Here is a 27689-nt window from a genome sequence, read left to right as displayed (position 1 = left end):
GGTATATAATCACTGTGAGATTTTGGGCCATCCCAGATGAAAGATCGTCAAAGTGAAAGAAATGCAGCGATATCTTTGGTGTGGCTCCAAAAGCAGTCACGTGTCACACCGTGGTTCAGAGTGGCTGTTGTGACGGTCTTGTGACCAAAGATAATCTGGGACAAAATTCTGAGTGTCAGAAGTTTTAGATGACCATCTCATGTGTGACTGCTGCTATGACCTGTGTCTACTAACCAACCAATCGGATCGCAGCATGAAATGACTCACTGATCGACATGACACGGGGGCCAAACCAGCAAGGGCTTGATTCTTACTCAGCTTCATGATTCACCACGATAACGTCACAGATGGAAGACGCACTCTGATGATATTTTATTCTTGTATATTGACTTGTGCTGTAGCCTCTGATTTAGTACGTTATCACCTACAACCCCGATTCCAAAAAAGTTGGGACAAAGTACAAACTGTAAATAAAAACGGAATGCAATAATTTACAAATCTCAAAAAATGATATTGTATTCACAATAGGACATAGAGAACATTTCAAATGTCGAAAGTGAGACATTTTGAAATTTCATGCCAAATATTGGCTCATTTGAAATTTCATGACAGCAACACATCTCAAAAAAGTTGGGACAGGGGCAATAAGAGGCTGGAAAAGTTAAAGGTACAAAAAAGGAACAGCTGGAGGACCAAATTGCAACTCATTAGGTCAATTGGCAATAGGTCATTAACATGACTGGGTATAAAAAGAGCATCTTGGAGTGGCAGCGGCTTTCAGAAGTAAAGATGGGAAGAGGATCACCAATCCCCCTAATTCTGCGCCGACAAATAGTGGAGCAATATCAGAAAGGAGTTCGACAGTGTAAAATTGCAAAGAGTTTGAACATATCATCATCTACAGTGCATAATATCATCAAAAGATTCAGAGAATCTGGAAGAATCTCTGTGTGTAAGGGTCAAGGCCGGAAAACCATACTGGGTGCCCGTGATCTTCGGGGCCTTTAGACGGCAGTGCATCACATACAGGCATGCTTCTGTATTGGAAATCACAAAATGGGCTCAGGAATATTTCCAGAGAACATTATCTGTGAACACAATTCACCGTGCCATCCGCCATTGCCAGCTAAAACTCTATAGTTCAAAAAAGAAGCCGTATCTAAACATGATCCAGAAGCGCAGACGTCCTCTCTGGGCTGAGGCTCATTTAAAATGGACTGTGGCAAAGTGGAAAACTGTTCTGTGGTCAGACGAATCAAAATTTTAAGTTCTTTATGGAAATCAGGGACGCCGTGTCATTCGGACTAAAGAGGAGAAGGACGACCCAAGTTGTTATCAGCGCTCAGTTCAGAAGCCTGCATCTCTGATGGTATGGGGTTGCATTAGTGCATGTGGCATGGGCAGCTTATACATCTGGAAAGACACCATCAATGCTGAAAGGTATATCCAGGTTCTAGAGCAACATATGCTCCCATCCAGACGACGTCTCTTTCAGGGAAGACCTTGCATTTTCCAACATGACAATGCCAAACCACATACTGCATCAATTACAGCATCATGGCTGCGTAGAAGAAGGGTTTGGGTACTGAACTGGCCAGCCTGCAGTCCAGATCTTTCACCCATAGAAAACATTTGGCGCATCATAAAACGGAAGATACGACAAAAAAGACTTAAGACAGTTGAGCAACTAGAATCCTACATTAGACAAGAATGGGTTAACATTCCTATCCCTAAACTTGAGCAACTTGTCTCCTCAGTCCCCAGACGTTTACAGACTGTTGTAAAGAGAAAAGGGGATGTCTCACAGTGGTAAACATGGCCTTGTCCCAACTTTTTTGAGATGTGTTGTCATGAAATTTAAAATCACCTAATTTTTCTCTTTAAATGATACATTTTCTCAGTTTAAACATTTGATATGTCATCTATGTTCTATTCTGAATAAAATATGGAATTTTGAAACTCCCACATCATTGCATTCCGTTTTTATTTACAATTTGTACTTTGTCCCAACTTTTTTGGAATCAGGGTTGTACATGTACAGATACACTAGCTGCAATACCCAGGTTTATTAGACCTCCGTCACACAGACTGTCTGACAGTAAACTTATCTGACTGTTGAAGTCTCACAGGCGCCCTTAATCAAGACCAAGAGCACGTTCATCCAGAAAACATCTCAAGTCCTGCAGCTCTAATAACATTCAGATAACAACTTACACTATCTGCAGTTGACTGTACTCCATCATCTGGATTCTGCTATAACGTGTCCTGAACACATTGTTCCAACATGTCAGTGTTATTTTTTCTCCTGGACCTCTCTCCTCATAAATCACAGAATAAAGCACAATCTGCACATCCTCTCGTTCTCCTGGTCATGAATTCTGTCCTGTTTATGAAATATTCACCTGGTGGAGGATTTTCTGGGAGACTTTCTGACCCTCAGTGGAGCTGAAGTTTGTATGAACGCTATCAGATAGTTTGGCCTTCATTCATTGCGTCCAACAAAACACTAAGTGTAGAGTTTGTTTTCGGAGATAAAGACCCTCAGTTCTCATGTCCTTCACTTCTCCTCTGAGGGAGCTGCGGATACAGAAGCCCGACGGGGGGATGGCATTAAAACTGTGACGTGGTCTTTAAGATACTTGAACCACCCACAAGCTTATTTCCATACAAACATGAAAGTAAAGAACAAACCAAATACAGGTTTTATTTATGAAGACAAAATATCTTAAAGAATCTGAGATCTTGTGATGAAAAAGGACTTTTATGATACAGAATGAAGTAAATCATTTTATTAAGACTAATCAGTTTTAAAAAGTGCTTACAAAACAAATTTCAAACTTAGAACAGAAAAGAACAATTTATTAATACAATATTTTAATTATATTATTCTCTGCAGAACCCAGGCCCTTATTAACTACTGATTAATCATCACGCACACATGCACACACACACAAAACTGCAGTGAAGTGCTGAAGAGGTCCATACCCCTTAATGCCAGATTCAGAACCACAAAGACAATAAAAAGTACAACATAAGTGAACCAAGAAACCCAGAGAATAAAGGTCTCTCTCTCTCACACACACACACACAAAAAAAAATACACTCTCAACCAAAATTTCATGTATAATTTATAAAAGTGCCTTATCAAGTACCATTTTTCCTTTATTTTTAAAGGGATTAAAGCTGCTTTATGATTTAATGACAATCCTGAATAGATATTAAACATATTTGATTGTCACGAGTGTACAGTGTATATACTCTCACTGGCCACAGTAATGGTATTAATGTAAATAATGAAGTGCTCCTGGTTGTGTCTGAGACTCAGAGTGAACCAGCGTATAAATCATACTGCAGGAACTCGGTGTATGATTTTCGTACGAGTTCCAAATCTGATTATAAAATTATTATAAAAACTCGTTTCCATCCACGGTGATGTCACACTGTTCCACCTCAGCCACACCCTTTACTGTATTACAGCTTACCAAAAACAAAACAACAATAACAAAAACACATCGATTTTCACTCAAAACAGAAAGGGGTGGTCCCACAGCACATGCTTGTTCCTGATTGGCTGGAGGATGTGTCACAGGAAATCTACTGAAGCTTTTAGTGCATTCATACTTTATTTTTAATTTCCTTTATTGAATAAAAATAACTATCAGGTTTAAGGTTAAGGAGAACGACAGAAGAGGAGCACATATTTCTACTTTTTCTCTCATTTATTTCACACTTTTAAGGTTTTTACTTTTTGGTTCGTATTTGCTATAAACTTTCCACACATTAACCTCCTAAGGCCCGAGCTGTTTTTTTTACATGCATTTTTTATTTCTCTTTGCTATTTGGGCTTATTAGAACCTGATTAGAATAAAAACTAAGCATCATCTTTTGATAAGATGTGCTTTTAAAGAAAAAGTATGTCCACATATGTGGATTCTTGTTCCGAATTTCCATAAAGTGCTGTCCACGCATGTGACCGCTAAGCCCTAGGAGGTTAATACGAGAATACGAATGCGGAAATTCTGCTGAAAGGAAATCGGGCTGTTCACAGTGAAGACTTCCTCCGTACTGGAACTTTGTATTCAACTTAATAACAGACTGTGATAGTCTGTGATTGTCATGTGATACACCGTGTCCAGTCAGCAGCAAGCAAGTCATACTCAGTAAGGCCCGCCCCTTTCTGTTCAGAGCTCATGTTGTGTTTCACAATTTAACGTTTTCTGACTTGCTGTTGTATTTGTGTTGTGGCTTTGGTTGTTTTGGGTTTTTTTGGTAACATGTAACTTTCTCATCTCCACTCAAAGATGGCTGAGTGAAATCAAACCCCGTCCCCAATCAGCAACACAATCCATGTGTGAAGCTGACCATTACACAGCATTGGTTCAAATGTCCAGCATGTCGTGTGTGTGTGTGTGTTTAGGAGACAATGTGAAGCTCTTCCTTCTCATTGAGGCAGATTTTATATCCACAGATTTTGTGTGTCCAACCCCAGGGCGGCATGCTCTTCTCACGCGGTGGCAGGAGAAACACCACACTGGTGGCTACCATGATGTGCCAGATAGAGTGTGTGTAGTAGTAGTTGTTGTCTGTCTGAGCGAAGACGTACACACACAGGCCGATGAGTGCCGATATGATGCCGGGAATCAGGAAGAAAACCCAGCGCTTCCATGTGGGTGGATAACACTGACGACGTTTTACACCCCGATAAATCTGTAAAAAATAATCATCACGATGGACATGAAGATGTGGAGATGATGTCAGTACTGACACCACAGCACCACTGACTGCTGGAGTCTCAATCTAAAGATGATCAGATGATGAAAACTTACCCAAGCAGTTAACATGATGGCTAACGCAAACAGCACAGGACCTAGAAGGTTCCACAAACCTCTGCGGTCCAGCTGCATCGCCATGGCAATAAGGAGTGCCCCACCCAAGAAGAAGACCTGGAGGACAGGAGACATGTGTTACCATGAAGGAAATTTACACCAAGTCTACTTTTATTTTCTAAAATCACACATTTTCTTGCTGCAGCATTGGACTTTATCAGTAAGGAGACACCGGGTTAGGGGTGGGTATTGCCAAGGACCTCACGATACAATATGCATCACGATACTTGAGTCACGATACGATACAATATTGCGATATCAAAATTTTGCGATATATTGCGATATTCTACATAGTTCATTGAAAAAATGTAAAATGCATTATGCATCTTAAAATCCAAGTTGCATGTACATCAGATGATAGTGATAATTCATGGGACAAACTGAGTCAAAACAATGTAATTCAAATTATCCATGCCATTTTATTGTAACTATACAAGCGCAAGTTACAACATATTTGCAGGAACAACACACTGTCTGAAACATTGAAAAGTGAAGTGTGCATCTTAATCTCCCTGAGCACAATTATGAAACATAGTGCAGTGTGGGTCAGTGTCCACACACTGAAACTGAATTGAAACCTCAGTGAATCATGTTTCTTCTGAACTTAGAGGAAATACTCAAAATAAAATGCAGTGTCTCACACACACTAAAACTGAAAATGCAAAATAAAGTGCAGCTTCTTGCCTTTGGCCTTAAATGACAAAATTAAGTTCACAGTTACAGTAAGTCACACATCACTGAAGTAGATGGGAGGACTTTGGCGCTGTCCAGTGTAGTTTGCTTCGGGTTGGGTTTCGGTGGCTCCGGCTGAGCTAATATGTCGGGGTGGTGTCGTGCTAAGTAAGTTTGCAAGTTTATTGTGTTACCTGAATATCTAATTGGAGCGAAACAGGTTTTGCAAAGTGTGTACTCTTTGTCCAGCTCACTGTTTTTTTCTCCTTTCCTTTGGAATCCAAAGTGCCTCCAAACATCTGCCTTAAAGTTCGGCAGCGTCTCTAGGTTTATGTTAACAGCCATGCTTGCTTGTTTTTTTCCTCACTGCAACCGCCGGGGAAAAAAGAGAAGACAAAGAGTGCCTTGCAGTGAGGTAGCGGCACAGCGACACCTCGCGGAGCGGAGGTGCGGAAGTCGTACTGGATTTACAACCCGTCTGAAACATGATTTATTATTTGAAAAAATATCGATATTCAAATTTTGAGTATCGATATTGAATCGGAAGACAAAGTATCGCGATATATCGCCGTATCGATATTTTTGCCCACCCCTACACCGGGTTACATCAGTATTATCGTAAACACAAACAAACAAACAAGGAGCCAGGAGAAAATATGAGAATGTAAGCCCTCAGAGTGTTCTACAGTGGTGCTTGAAAGTTTGTGAACCCTTTAGAATTTTCTATATTTCTGCATAAATATGACCTAAAACATCAGATTTTCACACAAGTCCTAAAAGTAGATAAAGAGAACCCAGTTAAACAAATGAGACAAAAATATTATACTTGGTCATTTATTTATTGAGGAAAATGATTCAATATTACATATCTGTGAGTGGCAAAAGTATGTGAACCTCTAGGATTAGCAGTTAATTTGAAGGTGAAATTAGAGTCACGTGTTTTCAATCAATCAATGGGATGACAATCAGGTGTGAGTGGGCACCCTGTTTTATTTAAAGAACAGGGACCTCAGAAAAAATGTTGTTGATGCTCATCAGACTGGAAAAGGTTACAAAACCATCTCTAAAGCATTTGGACTCCACCAATCCACAGTCAGACAGATTGTGTACAAATGGAGGAAATTCAAGACCATTGTTACCCTCCCCAGGAGTGGTCGACCAACAAAGATCACTCCAAGAGAAAGGCGTGTAATAGTCGGCGAGGTCACAAAGGACCTCAGGGTAACTTCTAAGCAACTGAAGGCCTCTCTCACATTGGCTAATGTTAACGTTCATGAGTCCACCATCAGGAGAACACTGAACAATGGTGTGCATGGCAGGGTTGCTCTCCAAAAAGAACACTGCTGCTCGTCTGCAGTTTGCTAAAGATCACGTAGCCAGAAGGCTATTGGAAAAAAGCTTTCTGGACAGATGAGACCAAAATAGAACTTTTTAGTTCAAATGAGAAGCGTTATGTTTGGAGAAAGGAAAACACTGCATTCCAGCATAAGAACGTTATCCCATCTGTGAAACATGGTGGTGGTAGTATCATGGTTTGGGCCTGTTTTGCTGCATCGGGGCCAGGACGGCTTGCCATCATTGATGGAACAATGAATTCTGAATTATACCAGCGAATTCTAAAGGAAAATGTCAGGACATCTGTTCATGAACTGAATCTCAAGAGAAGGTGGGTCATGCAGCAAGACAACGACCCTAAGCACACAAGTCGTTCTACCAAAGAATGGTTAAAGAAGAATAAAGTTAATGTTTTGGAATGGCCAAGTCAAAGTCCTGACCTTAATCCAATCAAAATGTTGTGGAAGGACCTGAAGCGAGCAGTTCATGTGAGGAAACCCACCAACATCCCAGAGTTGAAGCTGTTCTGTACGGAGGAATGGGCTAAAATTCCTCCAAGCCGGTGTGCAGGACTGATCAACAGTTACCGCAAACGTTTAGTTGCAGTTATTGCTGCACAAGGGGGTCACACCAGATACTGAAAGCAAAGGTTCACATACTTTTGCCACTCACAGATATGTAATATTGGATCATTTTCCTCAATAAATAAATGACCAAGTATAATATTTGTGTCTCATGTGTTTAACTGGGTTCTCTTTATCTACTTTTAGGACTTGTGTGAAAATCTGATGATGTTTTAGGTCATATTTATGCAGAAATATAGAAAATTCTAAAGGGTTCACAAACTTTCAAGCACCACTGTTTAAGATTTTAATCCAAGAAAATCAAGTGTAATACCAAAAAAAAGCCCCATTGATTTGAATGTATTAAACACCTACGTATTTCAGTGTGTCCTTCAGTCGTGCCATGCAGACGATGGTCACCCACACGGCCACCACTGAGCCCAGGAAGTCACAGAACTGCAGTGTGTCATAGTCCATGATGCAGAGCACCGTCACGCCGGGCTGATCACATGCATGATAAAACTGTGCGCACGCACACACACACACACACACACACACACACACACACCAGGTTTGTGAGCAAGCTGTGAAGGACAGAAACCTCTCATACTGAACATGATCCATTTATTAAAAAAAATAAAACAAATAAAAACCTGTAGTTATCATATCACTAAACATTTCTGATGTGCTTAAAAAGTCACAGTTCACTTGAACTCAAACTTACAACGGCGTATTCGGGCCAAAGTTTAGAAATAAAAAATACAGACCTAGAGGAGGGGAATTTATTTTATCTTATTGTTTGCCTGATTTGCACGTTTGCTTATTTATTTTACCTTATTTTTATCTTGTTTATTTCGTTCTTATTTCTTAATATCTTAGACTATTTTTATGTCGCTCCTTTATTAGAATAGTGTGGCAGCGGGGGCGTGGCTGAGCGGCGGTCTGTGAATGGAGGGCGGAGTCAGGGAATGTGAGTGGTCGAATCACTACACCTGTTGTCAGTTAACGTGTGTTTGTGTGTCTCTTGACCCACAAAAGGAGTGAGAGGAATAGAGGAAGGGAGATTTTTGGACAAGAACACAACGCTGTGTGTGTGTGTGTCTGAATGTCCATCATAAAGATTTGTGCTGAAAAGCCAATTAAAGCAAATTTGAAGCTAATAACAGCCTGCCATACTTCTGTGCTCCACCCACATCTGGGCAGATTCTACAAATAGACTGTCTTTATTTAGTGTTTATTTATTTAGCACCTTAACTCCAAGCCAAATTCCTTGTAGTTGCAACAATTACTTGGCAATAAAACTCTTTCCGATTCTGACGTTTCAAGAAAAAAAAAAATCTGAATTTCCGAGATTAAAGTCATAAATTTATGGGAAACACTTGAGCAGCGCTGAATTCTCAACTCAACATAAACCTCTCCAGATGCGAAGTGTAGACATTTTAGCAGTTATGTTCATGTACAATTAACTTTTACTCAAAATAAAACACAACCACACACGTGCGCGCGCACACACACACACACACACACATTGGTGTTTAGTGGGACTGGGTCAGTGGATGATACACACCGTCGAGAAGAACATGGTGAAGAGGTAGACGGTGGCCTCGGTGTGGTAGCCTCGGTACAGCGCCACCACAATGGGAGGGATGAACAGCAGGTTACTGAGTGTGAGCAGAAGCACTGCGGCTAACTGCCGAGAGAACGACAGAGCGCTCGAGCCATCTGAGCAGCTCCATCCCAACCACCCTGGTACAGACACACACACGCACACACACAGAGCTTCAGAGAACAACAAAAGCTACCTCTGTGAAGCTGACAGCACAAATAATGTATGATTTAATTTCCACATGATCTCTCTGAGCAAACAGAGTGTGTGTGTGTATGTCACCTGTTTTACACACACAGGCAGTGTACAGGTAGCTCTGTGTGCGCAGTAGCCTGCAATCTCCGTACGGACCGCAGTCATCAATACATGCGTTCACACTCACTGCCACGCCCACCACAGCCGAGCTGTTACTGCACACGACACTGAAAACACCACAACGCATCAGAATGAGCTCATTAATATATGCTACCGTCAGAGCTGCTGTTACAGAGCAACACCTTCTGACCAATCAGAGTCCAGAACTCAGCAGCTGAGTGAGATAAATATATATTATTATTATAATTAGATTTAAATATAGGATTTTTATTAACCCCGCCGACAGTAGTCGGAGGGGTTATTATTTTCACCTGCGTCAGTCTGTGTGTGTGTGTGTGTGTGTATCTGTCTGTCTGTGTGTCTGCAAGATATCTCAAGAACCAATGGATCGATTTGGACCAAATTTTGTACGTGTTGCCAGTCACCCAGGAAGGAAACCATTAAATTTTGGAGGTCAAAGGTCAAGGTCATGGCAGAACTTCGAAATTTTCGCCCAATGTATTTTAATAGGGAAAAGGCGGGGTTTGCACTCGTTAGAGTGTCCCTGTCTAGTTCTATCTGCATTCACTGGATATGAGCAATTGCGTGCTCTGATTGGCTACTCTCCTACTAGGATATCAGCTCATATACCGTGAGTAGAGAAAAACAAAATCATGGAGTGTGTTGCTGAACCAACCGAGGACAAAATCAAAACTCTGCTTGAAAAAAAATCCCCAAAAATACAAAAAAAAAAAAAAAAGCACCAAAATATTGAATAAAAGTATTTGATGGTAAGAGCATATCTTTTTTTTATTTTTCAAAATTATTATTATAGCATTTTTCACAAATTGCTTCTGTCATTTCGCTGGTTTGTAAGCGGAAATTATTTTGTCAGATGTTTTGTATAAAGTTTTTATTTATCAAATTTGCAAAAAAAATGTAAATAAATTTCAATCTCGTCAATCTTGTCATACATGGCTTATAGCCAGTTCAGTGCTACAAGCCTGATCGGCTATCAGCTCAAGTACAACTTGAGTTCCTGGAAAAATTAATTATTTATTATTCATTATCAGTAAAGCTGGTTAGGAATTTCAGGACCAAACACATTTCAGGAAATTCCATTAAACTGGTTATAGGCTTCAGGGCATGAAGGCATAATATTGTGTGTGTGTGTGTGTGTGTGTGTGTGTGTGTGTGTGTGTGTGTGTACCTGCTGTTACAGATGCTCTGCAGACTGAGGTACCACGTTGCTGCTTTAGGAAAGGGAATCCTCAACAACGCCTTCGTTTCATTACTGTTTATTCGGAGTGAATATCCTTCCAGGAACGCCACACACACACACACACACACACACACACACACACACAAACTTTAAACAACTCAATTTTTTACTTAAAAAGTCTTATACAGGTAGTTGTCGACTTACGACCTATGCGACTTACGACCGATTGACTTTACGACCGTCTGGTTATGACTGGCAAGTGTTTCCCAGCTGAGCTAGCTGAGCGTATGACAGTTTCCGCCCCAGCTCCCGGCAGCGCCTCTCGCCGCGTACAACAGTTTCCGCCCCAGCTCCAGGCACATGCGCAGTCTCTCTTGCGCTCCCTCGCGCACTCCGTCATACAGTTTCCGCCCCAGCTCCAGGCACATGCGCAGTCTCTCTCGCGCACTCTGCCATACAGTTTCCGCCCCAGCTCCTGGTTTATGAAACGAGCAAATCCTCCTGCCAGCCCGAGCGCTGCAACAGCTGATGATGACGTAGACGACCCACAGCCAAGCACCAGTGATGCCAGCGGTCACTAAATTTTGTATTTTGCTATGTTTTACATTTGTATTTTGGTATGTTTCAAACTAAAATGTTTTCTATTTTTCACACCTGTATTTCGTATTTTTTGTTTTGCACATATTAAACGAATTGTACTGTACGCAGTGTAGTATGCAGTGTTTGACTTAAGTCAAATAATGAGCCAAGGTAATGAAATAAGAAAATCTCATCTCATTATCTCTAGCCACTTTATCCTGTTCTACAGGGTCGCAGGCAAGCTGGAGCCTATCCCAGCTGACTACGGGCGAAAGGCAGGGTACACCCTGGACAAGCCGCCAGGTCATCGCAGGGCTGACACATAGACACAGACAACCATTCACACTCACATTCACACCTACGCTCAATTTAGAGTCACCAGTTAACCTAACCTGCATGTCTTTGGACTGTGGGGGAAACCGGAGCACCCGGAGGAAACCCATGCGGACACGGGGAGAACATGCAAACTCCGCACAGAAAGGCCCTCGCCGGCCACGGGGCTCGAACCCGGACCTTCTTGCTGTGAGGCGACAGCGTTAACCACTACACCACCGTGCCGCCCGAAATAAGAAAATGTTGATAAAATAAGACTTTAAGATGATTACAATATCATTACACATCACAATATACTTACATTCATTTAACATAGGCCGACTTACGACCAGATCAGTTTACGACCGGTCAGTCGTAACCAAACGCAGTCGTAAGTCGACGACTACCTGTATGTCCATGTGATCATTTTGTGTGTGTGTGTGTGTGTGTGTGTGTTGAGGTAGTAACACACCTGCATCACATGACTGGCTGGTGTTGAGTTGCAGAACAGGAACAGAAGGTGTCAGACACGCCCTCACACTGTCAAATGGACCAATCACAGAGGACTGGAACATAAACACACACACACAAACCTACGTTTAGACCCAGAAAATGTAAAATTTATAAGATAAATAAAAACACTTTGTGACATTCTCAAGCTCAAAAGAGAGGATCTGTAAAATAATTACAGCAGCACAAGAACAAAAAAACCCTAACGTCTGACAGAAGACCACAATAACAATGAATGTTGTAAATTCACTGGAAAAGACGCTGATGTTATAGGAAAATAAGAAACTCTGTCACTGATTATTTTTATGGAACAGCACAACCCCAAGTGTTTCATTCATTACTTCAGTCTTATCGATTTCCCCATACAGTGTTTCACCTAACAGCAGTGACAATCATTCGCAATAGGCCAACACACACACGCACACACCATGTTGAGGTCGAGCTGGAGGATTAGCGACCCTCCGCTGTCTGTAGAGTCCAGCTCCAGGGTTAGCAGGGTGGGGATATGGGACAGTGCGGTTACAGTGCTGTTCGCAATCGCAAAGCGAACTGAAAAGACGTCCTGCACGTCCCGTAACACAACCGGGGTCTGGAGACAGCTGTTGGCGTAGAGCGAGACGTCACCCGAGGAGTTTCTGGGGGACACGATGAGAGACGAGCTGCTCAGGGGAAAGGAGATGTTCACATCTGAAGGAACACTTGAGGGTTTACAACCCACTGTTAGACAGACAGAAGGGGAGGGTGCAAAGAGAGAGAGACGGACAGAGAGAGACAATGGGGGGGACAGAGAGAGAGGGGCAGAGAGAGAGCAAGTGAGAGGGGGCAGAGAGGGAGAGAGAGAAAGAGAGAGATGGGGACAGAGAGAGAAAGAGAGGGGCAGAGAGAGAGAGAGAGAGAGGGGGCAGAGAGAGAGAGGGGCAGAGAGAGAAAGAGAGAGGGGGCAGAGAGAGAGAGAGAGAGAGAGAGAGAGAGAGAGATGAACTGAATTCTTTTTGAAAATATACAAAAATATACCAAATCACATATTTTATTAAACTGGCAGAACTCAAAGTCTCACTCCATATCTTCTGTTTACTGATGACATCAACCTTTGGATAAACCGATTAAAAATTTTTGATATGAAGTTTTCTTGAATGAGATGTTTCTGTAAAACTTCTGGAAGGAGTCTCCAGTGTCAGCGCTCTGCAACAGTCAAAGGCGAAGCTGGAACTAAGTTTTCTGGCGTCTTCAGGACAGAGGAGTTTACATTTCTTTACAGTTTCTCTGGAACAAGCTGCGTGAATATTTTATCTGATTAACTTGAAGAGAGAATAAAGAGAGACCAGTGAGGGAGCGACTGTTTATAGCTGCTATAGCATAAGTGACAACAGGAACTCGCAAAACTGAACATTAAATGTAACTATAAATGCATAAATAGCATGATGTGTGATTCTGTAATAAACTTCAGGACGTGCTGTTATTGTGAAATACACTTTTTTTTGTGAACTGAATACGGTCAGCATTGCAGGTTCCTCATTTCTCTCCTCTACACAGTCGTCTACAACCCCAAGTCCAAAAAAGTTGGGACACTGTGTAAAACATAAATAAAAACAGAATGTGAAGATTTGCAAATCATGGAAACCCTATATTACATTAAAAATAGTACAAAGACAACATATCAAATGTTGAAACTGAGAAATTTTATTGTTTTTTGAAAAAGATATGCTCATTCTGAATTTGATGTCTGCAACACGTTTCAAAAAAGTTGGGACAGGGGCAACAAAACACTGAAAAAGTTGTGTAAATGCTAAAAAAAAAAAAAAACTAATTTGGTTAACTGGCAACAGGTCAGTAACATGATTGGGTATAAAAAGAGCATCCCAGAGAGGCGGAGTCTCTCAGAAGTAAAGATGGGTTGGGGTTCACTGCTCTGTGAAAGACTGTGTGGGCAAACAGTGCAACAATTTAAGAATAACATTCCACAATATAAAAATGCAAAGAATTTGGGCATCACATCATCTATGGTACATAATATCATTCAAAGATTCAGAGAATCTGGAGAAATCTCTGTATGCAAGAGACAAGGCTGAAAACTGACACTGGATGCCTGTGATCTTCAGGACCTCAGGCGACACTGCATTAAAAGCAGATACGTGTCTGTAGTGGAAATCACTGTATGGGCTCAGGAACACTTCACAAAACCATCATCTGTGAAAACAGTTCATTACTGCATCCACAAATACAAGTTAAAACCAAATATAAACAACATCCAGAAACACCACCTTCTCTGGGCCCGAGCTCTTTTACGATGGACTGAGGTGAAGTGGAAAATTGTCCCGAGGCCTGATGAATCAAAAGTAGAAATTCTTTTTAGAAATCATGGACACCACATCCGCCAGGCCAAAGAGGAGAGGGACCATCCGGCTTGTTATCAGTGCACAGTTCAAAAGCAGCATCTGTGATGGTATGAGGGTGCATTAGTGCACATGACATGGGGAGCTTGTACATCTGGGAAGGCGTCATTAATGCTGAACGATATATACACGTTTCAGAGCAATATGCAGCCATCCAGACAAAATCTTTTTCAGGGAAGGCCTTCCTTCTTTCAGCAAGATAATACCAAACCGCTTTCTGTGCATATTAAAGCTGCATGCATCCGTCGTAAGAGAGTCTGGGTGCTAAAATGGCCTGGCTGCAGTCCAGATCTGTCTCTCATTTAAAACTTTTGGCGCATGATGAAGCGCAAAATACGACAAAGGAGACCCCGAACTGTTGAGCAACTGAAATTATATATCAGGCAAGAATGGGACAACATTTCTCTTTCAAAACTACAGCATCTGGTCTCCTCAGTTCCCAAACATTTACAGTGTGTTGTTAAAAGTAGAGGTGATACAACACAGTGGTAAACATGCCCCGTACCAACTTTTCTGAAACGTGTTGCTGACATCAAATTCATAATGGGCATATATTTTTCTAAATAAATCAATAAAATTTCTCAGTTTCAACATTTTATATGTTGTCTTTGGACTATTTTCAATGAAATATGGGGTTTCCATGATTTGCAAATTATCACGTTCTGTTTTTATTTACGGTTTACACAGCATTCCAACTTTTTTGGAATTTGGGTTGTAATAAACTCTGCTGAATCAAACTGATGGCAGAATTACAAAGTGAAGTTCCCACAGAATAAACCTGCATCCTGAGCTGTTTCACACCTTTAACCTGAAGAGGCTTTATAAAGAATTAAGTGAGGAAGAAAAGCCCACGTCCTCGTCACATGACCTTCATCGCCACAGCTTTTCACTTGGAGTTACAGTACAGTTATAACTCTGATACACTCAGAACTCGGGAGTTACAGAGAAGGTGAGACTTGTATCAGGTATAATTTTGACCCTGTGTTGATTTCAGAAAGCCCAAAATAAATTAAAACTTGTGCAGCAAATTCTTGTTTTTTTTTCTATTAAAAGATGCATTAATGTTGTAATCATTCTGTGACAGAAAAAGAACAGTTCAGAGAATTACTGAAAGCCTGTTATTTCCATCACAGCCATGTTCCTGTATGTAAACTTCTGACTGAAACTGTATGTGGACGGACCTGTGTAGTTTGCCAAGATGCTGAAAGTCGTCGTCACGTTCACGTGGCTGATTTCCACTGAAACTCTCACCCAGGTGCTCCACGGTGGATTGGAGAGAGAAGCAGAGCATGACCCGTTCCCGGAGCAGTTCATTGTAATCACTGAGCTCTGGCCCAAAGAGGTGGAGCCTAAAGTGATTGACAGTGAGCACTCACTCACAGGAACAGTCTGTACAGAGCACGACTGGATAAAGACATCCAGCTTGGAGGAGAACTCGGGAACAAAAACCCTGCAGCAGAAGATTAGTTACAGAATTATTTACGAAGATCCTACCTCAAAACACCATGACAACATTCATCACCGTGACAATGTCTTATTTCTTCATTTACACAACAGCTACAGTAATACAACCCCGATTCCAAAAAAGTTGGGACAAAGTCTCATCTCATCTCATTATCTCTAGCCGCTTTATCCTGTTCTACAGGGTCGCAGGCAAGCTGGAGCCTATCCCAGCTGACTACGGGCGAAAGGCGGGGTACACCCTGGACAAGTCGCCAGGTCATCACAGGGCTGACACATAGACACAGACAACCATTCACACTCACATTCACACCTACGGTCAATTTAGAGTCACCAGTTAACCTAACCTGTATGTCTTTGGACTGTGGGGGAAACCAGAGCACCCAGAGGAAACCCACGCGGACACGGGGAGAACATGCAAACTCCGCACAGAAAGGCCCTCGCCGGCCACGGGGCTCGAACCCAGAACGTTCTTGCTGTGAGGCGACAGCGCTAACCACTACACCACCGTGCCGCCCTGGGACAAAGTACAAATTGTAAATAAAAACGGAATGCAATGATGTGGAAGTTTCAAAATTCCATATTTTATTCAGAATAGAACATAGATGACATATCAAATGTTTAAAGTGAGAAAATGTATCATTTAAAGAGAAAAATTAGGTGATTTTAAATTTCATGACAACAACACATCTCAAAAAAGTTGGGACAAGGCCATGTTTCCCACTGTGAGACATCCCCTTTTCTCTTTACAACAGTCTGTAAACGTCTGGGGACTGAGGAGACAAATTGTTCAAGTTTAGGGATAGGAATGTTAACCCATTCTTGTCTAATATAGGATTCTAGTTGCTCAACTGTCTTAGGTCTTTTTTGTCGTATCTTCCGTTTTATGATGGACCAAATGTTTTCTATGGGTGAAAGATCTGGACAGCAGGCTGGCCAGTTCAGTACCCGGACCCTTCTTCTACGCAGCCATGATGCTGTAATTGATGCAGTATGTGGTTTGGCATTGTCATGTTGGAAAATGCAAGGTCTTCCCTGAAAGAGACGTCATATGGGTGGGAGCATATGTTGCTCTAGAACCTGGATATACCTTTCAGCATTGATGGTGTCTTTCCAGATGTGTAAGCTGCCCATGCCACACGCACTAATGCAACCCCATACCATTAGATATGCAGGCTTCTGAACTGAGTGCTGATAACAACTTGGGTCGTCCTTCTCCTCTTTAGTCCGAATGACACGGCGTCCCTGATTTCCATAAAGAACTTCAAATTTTGATTCGTCTGACCACAGAACAGTTTTCCACTTTGCCACAGTCCATTTTAAATGAGCCTTGGCCCAGAGAAGACGTCTGCGCTTCTGGATCATGTTTAGATACGGCTTCTTCTTTGAACTATAGAGTTTTAACTGGCAACGGCGTATGGCACGGTGAATTGTGTTCACAGATAATGTTCTCTGGAAATATTCCTGAGCCCATTTTGTGATTTCCAATACAGAAGCATGCCTGTATGTGATGCAGTGCCGTCTAAGGGCCCGAAGATCACAGGCACCCAGTATGGTTTTCCGGCCTTGACCCTTACGCACAGAGATTCTTCCAGATTCTCTGAATCTTTTGATGATATTATGCACTGTAGATGATGATGATATGTTCAAACTCTTTGCAATTTTACACTGTCGAACTCCTTTCTGATATTGCTCCACTATTTGTCGGCGCAGAATTAGGGGGATTGGTGATCCTCTTCCCATCTTTACTTCTGAGAGCCGCTGCCACTCCAAGATGCTCTTTTTATACCCAGTCATGTTAATGACCTATTGCCAATTGACCTAATGAGTTGCAATTTGGTCCTCCAGCTGTTCCTTTTTTGTACCTTTAACTTTTCCAGCCTCTTATTGCCCCTGTCCCAACTTTTTTGAGATGTGTTGCTGTCATGAAATTTCAAATGAGCTAATATTTGGCACGAAATTACAAAATGTCTCACTTTTGACATTTGATATGTTGTCTATGTTCTATTGTGAATACAATATCAGTTTTTGAGATTTGTAAATTATTGCATTCCGTTTTTATTTACAATTTGTACTTTGTCCCAACTTTTTTGGAATCGGGGTTGTACAACACATAATTAACACTGTGTTTACACTCCTGGGTCCATGCTTGAATAAAATAAACGACGTCACAACAGTTAAAGAAAGTGAAGTGTTTGTGAGCATCGTTTGTTTCAGTTTAATTTGAACATCCCGCCATCCATCCCTCCAGGTTCTCCATCAGGGTCGTGAGGGAAGCTGGATCCATTAATGTGAACATTTCTCAACAAAATAAGGCTTATCTGAACACTGAGAATCAACTGAGGACCTATTTTAGCTTTTAAGAAGAGATGCAATAAAACCAGTTACAGGAAAATAACCAACTTCATAACAGAAACTGTCATTTATTATTTTCCTGTAACAGCACATCCCCAATGTGTTTTATTCTTTACTCACTGTATAAACATATCTTGAAAACTTTAGAAATCTATATAATTATGACGTTATTATTCCATGCCTGGGGCAGAACAGTACAGGAAGTTTAAGCTTGCTTTAATGGACACCTTTAGGTTCATCTAAAGAAGGGATTTCCATCATTATGGCAGGTGATTTAATCATCAAATGAATTATATTTAGTGTGATTTCAGTACGGGTTGTCGTTCACTCACAATGAACACGTATCTGTTTCTTGGGTCAGAATGATTTTGTCTTTGCTCATGTTTTTCTTTATCTTAGCCTTGAGTATTGTTTCTCTGATCTAGACTGTGTCCTCTGCATGTAACGTCAGCATAACATCAGTGTATAAATCAGCTGTGTCCAGCTTTAGTTTAGACGGAGACGGAGACAAGCTGCTGTATTTTGCTGGTAATCCAATAAAATTTACAACACAAGCCTTGTTTTTATGTATGTGTACCAGGCTTGTAGCACTCGAGTCTGACTCGTGCCCCAATTTTAAGGACTCGTGACTTGACTTGGACTTGAGCGCTGATGACTCGGACTCGTGCATTAACTGCATTCGGACTTGTAAATTGGAGACGAGGACTCATTTTTTCTTTACTTTTTGTAACATGCCATAATAATTTGGCATAAGATATTTATATCTACATTAATTTTGTACTAATTTTGTTCAAGAGTGTCACACCTGCGCGCCTTGGCGCGTGCATCAGATAGACTCTCGGGTGTGCTCCGGAGAGCATGTGCGCCAAGTGGACTCTCACGCGCGCCGTAAACGACTCGCACCTGCACAGGATTAAGGTGCAATCAGCGCGCCGATATAAAAACTGTGAAAACACACTTACTTTGCGAAGTATTGAGTTGCGTTGCTGACACATTACCGAGCTTTAGTTTCTTGTTTGGTTTCCTGATTTCCTGTTTCTTTCTGCCGAGTCTACGATAGCCTGTTTGTGCTAGAGCCCTGCACTCCCGCGGAAGTCCCGCGGGACCCGACGCAAAGCAGTGCGGTGCGGTGCGGGACAAATTTTGAAAGCTCATTGCGGGCGCGGGCGGGAGTGCACAATGCGGGAGCGGGCGGGAGAGGTGAAACGCTGCAGTCCTGCTAACTAAAAACGTGTTTAAAATAAAATTTATAAATTACTGCACTGAACGTGAGTTGTAGATATTTATGCTCAAATCCACTCAAAGTAGGGGGCGGGCCACCATCACGCTGTGTCTTTAAATTATATTAATTTCTTATAGGCCTACTTGTATTTCCTAGAATGCAAATGTGAGGAGTGACATATAAGCTATGTGCAATGTACAATATTCTTAATATCCACTGTAGATTTTGGTAGGTGTGTTGGGTATCTCTGTAAAGCCTCAGCTGCGCATGCCGCCTGGCAACGCGCACCCTCGCTACGTGAAGGATCGGTCAGTGGAGAGCTCAGCTAAGCTCAGCATGTTTAATTCCCCAAGCCAATGACAAGAACTTTCGTGAGGAATAACGCGAACGTCTGCATCATGCGGGATTTGCGGGCGGGAGCGGGACAAAATATGGCAGGCGCGGGCGGGAGCGGGACTGAAAATCATAATTCTTTGCGGGAGCAGGCGGGAGTGGGACTGCACAATACGGGAGCAGGACTGAAAATTCTGTCCCGCGCAGACCTCTGGTTTGTGCCTCGCTCGACCTGTTGCCTGTTTCACTGTATTACGATTTTGCCTGCCATTCTGGATTGTTTACCGTCTTCACTTGTATTAATAAAAACACACCTTCTGCACTTACATCCGTCTCCCAACCATCTCTGACAGAATACTTCACACTCCCTGACAAAGAGAAGCACATTCACCTGTTCATACGTCATGTTCAGGAACAAACTAATGTTAATGGCGCTGAAACAGCCACCGTCACATGGTGCAATTGGAGTTGTGTTCTCGGACTCGAAATTTTTTTTAATGACTTGGACTTGAACACTGGGGACTCGAGACTGGACTCTGACTCGAGATTTAGTGACTTGACTACAACACTGATGTGTACAAACCAAGCTGGAAATCTTTCCTTTAATTTATGTTTAATTTTCTCCACAAACTAGGAAATATGTCACCCAATGTTAATGAACCATGTTAGGATTAAAATATGATTAAATTAAGGTATTAGGACACTGAGAGTCAGAGCTGCTTTGAGCTACAAATGAAAGTTCCTGATGTTGGACTCATCAGTTTTGTAGAGAATGTAGAACGACTGCTTTGGTTTTTTTTAGAATTCTATACTTAGCTCACACACAAACAAGTCATTGTTACATGCACACAGTTCATGTGTGTCTCTCTCTCTCTCTCTCACACACACACACACACACACACACACACACCTGTACTGAGCACGTTGCTGAGTGAGTGTCTGAGTGAGTGGAATGTTGGTTTGCAGGATGGGTGTGTCGATGGCCCTCTTGACGTACATCTGCGGCTGCAACAAATACGAACATGACGGCAGCCCCTGGAAGACAGACACACACAGGACTGAAAAACATTCGTTGAACTTTCTGTACACACTCCGCTGCTGATTTGTGCAACAGATCATGTTCAGTTCCTATCAGCTGGAAACAGGAACCAAAATGATCCCACCCTGCTGCTGAACTCTGGGTTCTGATTGGTCAGAAAATGTTGATTCATTTTCTTTTATGGCAGCTCTCTAATATGTTATCATTTCTATGGTAACAGCTCATTCATAGGGACTCGTAAAGCAGATGCTCCATTGAAAATAAACAGATTAAAAAAAAAAATCACTCATATAGTGGAGTTTTCTTAAAGTAAGGAGATGTTTATCTAATGTTTACGGAAGGAGTCTTCAGTGTCAGACACAGTCAGATGTAAAGCCGTTCCATTCAGTGTTTTATTCCTCTTATACTACAGCAAACAAATTAATACGAGTGAAGTTACAGCTGAACCTCAGACTCTGACAAAGCGCTGAGTCTGGACACTCCTTCCAGAAGATTCTGAGTGAGTACTGTATGTATACCTGCTGTTCTATCTTGCCGTCGTCTTTCGGTAGATGGGCGGCGATGAACCAGTCTCCAGCTTCGGGCTGCGTCACATTAAACAGCGTGACGCTCAAGGCCTGAGCATGATTCACACTCACAGTCAGGTTATAGGCCAGAGAGAAGGCCGTGGAGTTTGGGAACGCCGTATTAATAGGGTTGATGACCGGCGGTGCTCCGGCCCGGAAGTGTCTGTTACAGTATTTAATAAACACAACAAACACTTCTTACTGCTCAGCTTACATGACAAAAATGTGTGTTAGTTATATACTAACATCACACACTGTAACAGGTAACGTCACACACTGTTAGATGATTTTATTTCACATTAACGAACTCAAAATATCTGTACAGAAAGTGAGAACGTGAGACGAGAGAATACTAACTAATGTGAGATGGGGAGAAAAGGGCGGGGCTTCCAATCAGGCCTCAGATAACATCAGAAAGTTCAAAACAACTGTCAATCATCCAGATTCACATTCTGATTGGCTCACCTGCTGTTTTTCTTCGAGGGAAACACTGCATATTTTTTAGCAGTAACTGTACTAATTAGTGTACTTCAGTGCTGAAAACGTGGAGCTCAGAATGATTGACAAGTTGCACTTTGAAATTTGTGGTAGTACTTCTGGATTTATTTGTTTGTTTATTTATTCTATCCTAATTAAAAAAAAAACACCAGCCAACAGGTTATCCTCCATAACTGCGGTGTGTGAAGGTGGAGTGTTGGTGTCACTCACACGGTGATGTTCTGGTCTCCGCAGCTGAACCCAGAGCTGCGCATCACTGTTAGCGACCAGCGTACAAGCTCCGCCCCTTCCGGAACCTGGAACCGAAACAGGCGTGCGTTCCCGAACCAACTATACTTGGACAGCCTCTGGGGTGTGTTGGAATAGAACCCACTGACGTAGCTGACATCTGCGGAAGGGAAGTGATGTCACGGAGGCAGCATTTATTAAAAAAAAAACGATGAAAGTGTTTCTTTTATTTTTTTGCATGTTCATCAATGCCAATTTAGTTTTAATTATAAATTTTATTAGAATGGCGGCTACAATTATCAACACCTTTTCAGATTTACCAATAACAATTTTACAAAAGGTGAGTTTCAGTTCCAACAGTTATTATTGGTTAAATAAATCAACCGGAAGACCTGCCTCGCCTTTTGATCTTGTTGTCTGATGACACAGATCGTTACCTGAGATGGAATATTTTTTAGATTAGATTAGATAGAACTTTATTGATCCCTTTTGGGAGGGTTCCCTCAGGAAAATTAAGATTTCAGCAGCATCATTACAGGATAAACAGAGAATAGAAAATAGAGAAAAAACTTCTAGATAAATTAAATTAAATTAAGTATTTACATATACAAATATAAAAAGAATAAGATATGGGGAAGGGAGGAAAAAGAAAAAAAGGGGGGGGCAGCAGGAAGATATTGCACATTATATTGCACATTGTCCGGTATTGCTTATTGTCAGGCTAGGCTACTGCTCCTTCCCGTCCTCTGTCCTCCTGTTACCCCTCCTCCCCCCCAGAGAGGAGTTGTACAGTCTGATGGCGTGAGGGACAAAGGAGTTTTTGAGTCTGTTCGTCCTGCACTTGGGAAGGAGCATTCTGTCACTGAACAGGCTCCTCTGGTTGCTGATGACGGTGTGCAGAGGGTGACTGGCATCGTCCATGATGTTCAATAGTTTGTCCATAGACCTCTTCTCTGCCACCGTCACCGGAGAGTCCAGCTTCATTAATCAACTGGAAGACGATTTTTTAGCACGATCAGCAATTTGATGAAAATGCGGGCGTTATCATATGGAATCAATTTTGTGCCAAAATGTTCATACAACACTTTTGAAATATCAAACAAAAATGACAAATCAAAATACAAAAAAACAGTCAATTTTTTTAGACTGGCAAACAAATTATTCGTGTACTCGTGCAAAATATCAGTCTATTACTCTTCAGAAACCTTTTATTTTTGTTCCGCATCTTTCTCGGTTTTGTTTGACGTAATTTATTTTGGTTGTGATTCCAGTTTTCTCGTTTGCGCTCCCTGACTTTTTGCTTGCAGTTTTGGCACAAACTTCCCGTGTGGGTGGGCTGTCCAGGAATGCATTCCCATTGGCTAACTTGTGTTTGACTGACAGCTACGCTCAGCGATTCCCTACTCGGATTTTGGCGGACTGTTCGACGAGTGACCGATCCATTGACGGTAAACAAGGATCGAGTGGACTTCAGTGGCGACTATGATATTGAATTTACACTTTGTTGAATTAATTCAATATCATAGTCGCCACTGAAGTCCACTCCATCCTTATTTACCGTCAATGGATCGGTCACTCGTCAAACAGTCCGCCAGAATCCGAGTTGGGAATGGCTGAGCGTAGCTGTCAGTCAAACACAAGTTAGCCAATGGGAATGCATTCCTGGACAGCCCACCCACATGTGCAGTTTGTGCCAAAACTGCAAGCAAAAAATCAGGGAGCGCAAACGAGAAAGCTGGAATCGCAACCAAAATAAATTACGTCAAACAAAACCGAGAAAGACGCGGAACAAAAATAAAAGGTTTCTGAAGAGTAATAGACTGATATTTTGCACGATTACACGAATAATTTGTTTGCCAGTCTAAAAAAATTGACTTTTTTTTGTTTTTTTGTATTTTGATTTGTCGTTTTTGTTTGATATTTCAAGTGTTGTATGAACATTTTGGCACAAAATTGATTCCATATTATCATCGCAGGTGAGCATGGTGGAAAGCTCATGGACATGTTTTTACTTCTCAAATTCACCGATATTTCATGATCTCCTTGTTGAAACCTACTTTGTTTCTTAGTCTTTCATTTGACAGTCGCCATTTTGTATCTAAACGCGCGTTTGAGAAGTCACGTGAGGTGTCAATAATAGTGATCACTTTCACCTGTGTCCACCATTATCGACACCCTGTGGAATTAAGTGACATTTACAACTGTTATGGATCGACCTTTGTGTAACATTGTTGAAGTAGATGAAGTACTTAAAAAAAAATAATAAAAGTGCTGAGATTTATCAGTTTTATTTCTGATTCATAACAGAATGGAATGCTTAGAGAGTATTTGCAATCCTACTTCAATAAATAGAATTAGGCCAGAATTAAATTCCTAACATATATATATATATAAAAAAAAAAGAATTACATGCTTGGAATATTCAGATTTTTCTATCCCATTCAGAAAATATCTTTTTTTTGCAGTTTGTTGTAAATATCTACCAGATGTTACAATATCAGGAGACATTTTATATTTTGTTTTGAGGAACGACATGTGACCTGGATTTTCATGTGGTTGCAATGTCAAGTGCCTGTTGATATTTATTGGTAAACTACAGAACTAGAAATTTATACAAAAAACAATGAATGATTAACAAAATGTTTATCGATGAAAATACTTAGAAAGCGGAACAAAAAAAATTTCTGACACAGGTTAAACATCAGTTCATTTGTTTACAAACATTAGAATTACTTCCTCATTTACGTAAACACTGACATCGATATATTTATATAAAAAATATTTTGTACTAAATATACAGTGCTGAGCGTAAATGAGTGCACCCCCTTTGAAAAGTAACATTTTAAACAATATCTCAATGAACACAAACAATTTCCAAAATGTTGAAAAGACAAAGTTTAATATAACATCTGTTTAACTTATACCGTGAAAGTAAGGTTAATAATATAACTTAGATTACACATTTTTTCAGTTTTACTCAAATTAGGGTGGTGCAAAAATGAGTACACCCCACAACAAAAACTACTCCATCTAGTACTTTGTATGGCCTCCATGATTTTTAATGACAGCACCAAGTCTTCTAGGCATGGAATGAACAAGTTGGCGACATTTTGCAACATCAATCTTTTTTCATTCTTCAACAATGACCTCTTTTAGTGACTGGATGCTGGATGGAGAGTGATGCTCAACTTGTCTCTTCAGAATTCCCCATAGGTGTTCGATTGGGTTCAGATCAGGAGACATACTTGGCCACTGAATCACTTTCACCCTGTTCTTCTTCAGAAATCCAACAGTGGCCTTAGATGTGTGTTTAGTCATGTTGGAAAAGTGCATGACGACCAAGGGCACGGAGTGATGGTAGCATCTTCTCTTTCAGTATAGAGCAATACATCTGTGAATTCATGATGGCATTAATGAAACGCAGCTCCCCGACACCAGCAGCACTCATGCAGCCCCACATAAGGACACTGCCACCACCATGCTTCACTGTAGGCACCAGGCATTTTTCTTTGTATTCCTCACCTTTGCGATGCCATACAGTTTTGAAGCCATCAGTTCCATAAACATTTATCTTGGTCTCGTCACTCCAGAGTATAGAGTCCCAGTGGTCTTCATCTTTGTCAGCATGGGCCCTGGCAAACTCTAGGCGGGCTTTTTTGTGCCTGGGCTTTAGGAGAGGCTTCTTTCGTGGACGGCATCCATGCATGCCATTCCTCTGCAGTGTACGCCGTATTGTGTCACGGGAAATAGTCACCCCAGTTTGGCTTTCTACTTCTTTAGATAACTGCAGTGAACTTGTATGCCAATTTTCTTCAACCCTTCTCATCAGAAGACGCTCCTGCCGAGGTGTTAACTTCCATGGATGACCTGGACGTCTCTGTGAGATGGTTGAAGTTCCATCTTTCTTAAAGTTTTGTACCACTTTTGCTACAGTATTCTGACTGATAAGTAAAGCTTTGCTGATCTTCTTGTAGCCTTCACCTTTGTGGTGTAAAGAAATTATTTTCTTTGGGGAATTCTGAAGAGACAAGTTGAGCATCACTCTCCATCCAGCATCCAGTCACTAAAAGAGGTCATTGTTGAAGAATGGAAAAAGATTGATGTTGCAAAATGTCGCCAACTTGTTCATTCCATGCCTAGAAGACTTGGTGCTGTCATTAAAAATCATGGAGGCCATACAAAGTACTAGATGGAGTAGTTTTTGTTGTGGGGTGTACTCATTTTTGCACCACCCTAATTTGAGTAAAACTGAAAAAATGTGTAATCTAAGTTATATTATTAACCTTACTTTCCCGTTATAAGTTAAACAGATGATATTAAACTTTGTCTTTTCAACATTTTGGAAATTGTGTTCATTGAGATATTGTTTAAAATGTTACTTTTCAAAGGGGGTGGACTAATTTACGCTGAGCACTGTAAGTCGATGTAAAACAAATGTAAAATAAAAACTGTTTTGCTAACTTAATACCACATACCCATTATTATTTTTTAATATAAATAAATCATCTAGATGTCGATAACTGTGGACAAAGGTGTCGATAATTATGGAACAGTGTCAAGTGATCTGATACACCAAGTAATCTGGAATCAACTCCTTTTTTTTTTTCCAGTGGAAGTTTGAGTAATTATTCATGCACAATTTACATACTGGGCAGCACGGTGGTGTAATGGTTAGCCCTGTCGCCTCACAGCAAGAAGGTCCGGGTTCGAGCCCCGGGGCCGGCGAGGGCCTTTCTGTGTGGAGTTTGCATGTTCTCCCCGTGTCCGCGTGGGTTTCCTCCGGGTGCTCCGGTTTCCCCCACAGTCCAAAGACATGCAGGTTAGGTTAACTGGTGGCTCTAAATTGACCGTAGGTGTGAATGTGAGTGTGAATGGTTGTCTGTGTCTATGTGTCAGCCCTGTGATGACCTGGCGACTTGTCCAGGGTGTACCCCGCCTTTTGCCTGTAGTCAGCTGGGATAGGCTCCAGCTTGCCTGCGACCCTGTAGAACAGGATAAAGCGGCTAGAGATAATGAGATGAGATGAGAATTTAGGTACTGAAAGTGTTTTCTACTTTTGCAACAGCCAAAAGATTGTTAAGGTGTCGATAACTGTAGCCGCCGCTCTATTTATTATTACACTTCACACTGCTACAGCTTCTGTAACAATAATGTAAAGCATTACATCTTTCCAGGATATAAAATATCATTAAATATAGCATGTGACGTCAGAACTTTAGCTTGTGACGTAATTAAAGGCGTTAAAGTTGTGTGTTGACACTGAACCTGCCTGCCACAGTGTCACAGGGATCTTGTGAACAAGGACTCTAGGAATTATTTCAATCCTATTTGATAAACTACACGTACATTGTTTAAAAACAAACAAACAACCCTGTACTTTAATCCAGCTAAAGTGTAATGCTAACATCAGCAAATATAATAGTAAAATAAAGATAAAAATGTAACTAACTTACCGTCTGCGAAACAGTGAATCACTGCGTTAAACAGACAAAGCCATTTTAATAAAATTCCTGCCATTTTAAAACTCAAAAACTAAAACATTCACATGTTTGTTTTAATAAATGTTGAACTGACGACGGCTGCTATGACTACTGCTGCATCTTACTTCCGGGTCC

The 27689-nt window shown here is 41.3% G+C and overlaps 1 protein-coding gene across 1 annotated transcript; it reads right to left on the bottom strand.

Moving 5' to 3' along the window:
• Positions 1 to 2774: 2774 nt before the first annotated feature.
• pgap6 (post-glycosylphosphatidylinositol attachment to proteins 6) lies at positions 2775 to 27689 on the bottom strand. Its single transcript, XM_060898580.1, has 13 exons — positions 27528 to 27689; positions 22057 to 22234; positions 21301 to 21511; positions 20654 to 20778; positions 15554 to 15822; positions 12407 to 12696; positions 11942 to 12035; positions 10567 to 10672; positions 9345 to 9484; positions 9024 to 9202; positions 7832 to 7978; positions 4827 to 4943; positions 2775 to 4707 (listed from the first exon to the last, which is right to left on the bottom strand). Exons 1-13 carry the CDS (start codon positions 27589 to 27591, stop codon positions 4414 to 4416), a joined length of 2214 nt encoding a protein of 737 aa, XP_060754563.1. The 5' UTR covers positions 27592 to 27689; the 3' UTR covers positions 2775 to 4413.

Source organism: Neoarius graeffei, chromosome 18 (genome assembly GCF_027579695.1).
Source record: "Neoarius graeffei isolate fNeoGra1 chromosome 18, fNeoGra1.pri, whole genome shotgun sequence".
Classification (NCBI taxonomy): domain Eukaryota; kingdom Metazoa; phylum Chordata; class Actinopteri; order Siluriformes; family Ariidae; genus Neoarius; species Neoarius graeffei.
The sequence above is the reverse complement of the archived record's forward strand: the minus strand, read 5'-3'. Positions and strand labels throughout refer to the sequence as shown.

What these genes read in the sequence shown, in the direction of transcription:
- pgap6 (XM_060898580.1), bottom strand. Translation starts at nt 27,591, where the DNA reads ATGGCAGGAATTTTATTAAAATGGCTTTGTCTGTTTAACGCAGTGATT. An exon ending in CATCTTGGCAAACTACACAG is followed by an intron (nt 12,697 to 15,553) that starts GTCCGTCCACAT and finishes TCTGTCTAACAG; the next exon opens with TGGGTTGTAAACCCTCAAGT. An exon ending in CCATCATGTTAACTGCTTGG is followed by an intron (nt 4,708 to 4,826) that starts GTAAGTTTTCAT and finishes TATTTTTTACAG; the next exon opens with ATTTATCGGGGTGTAAAACG.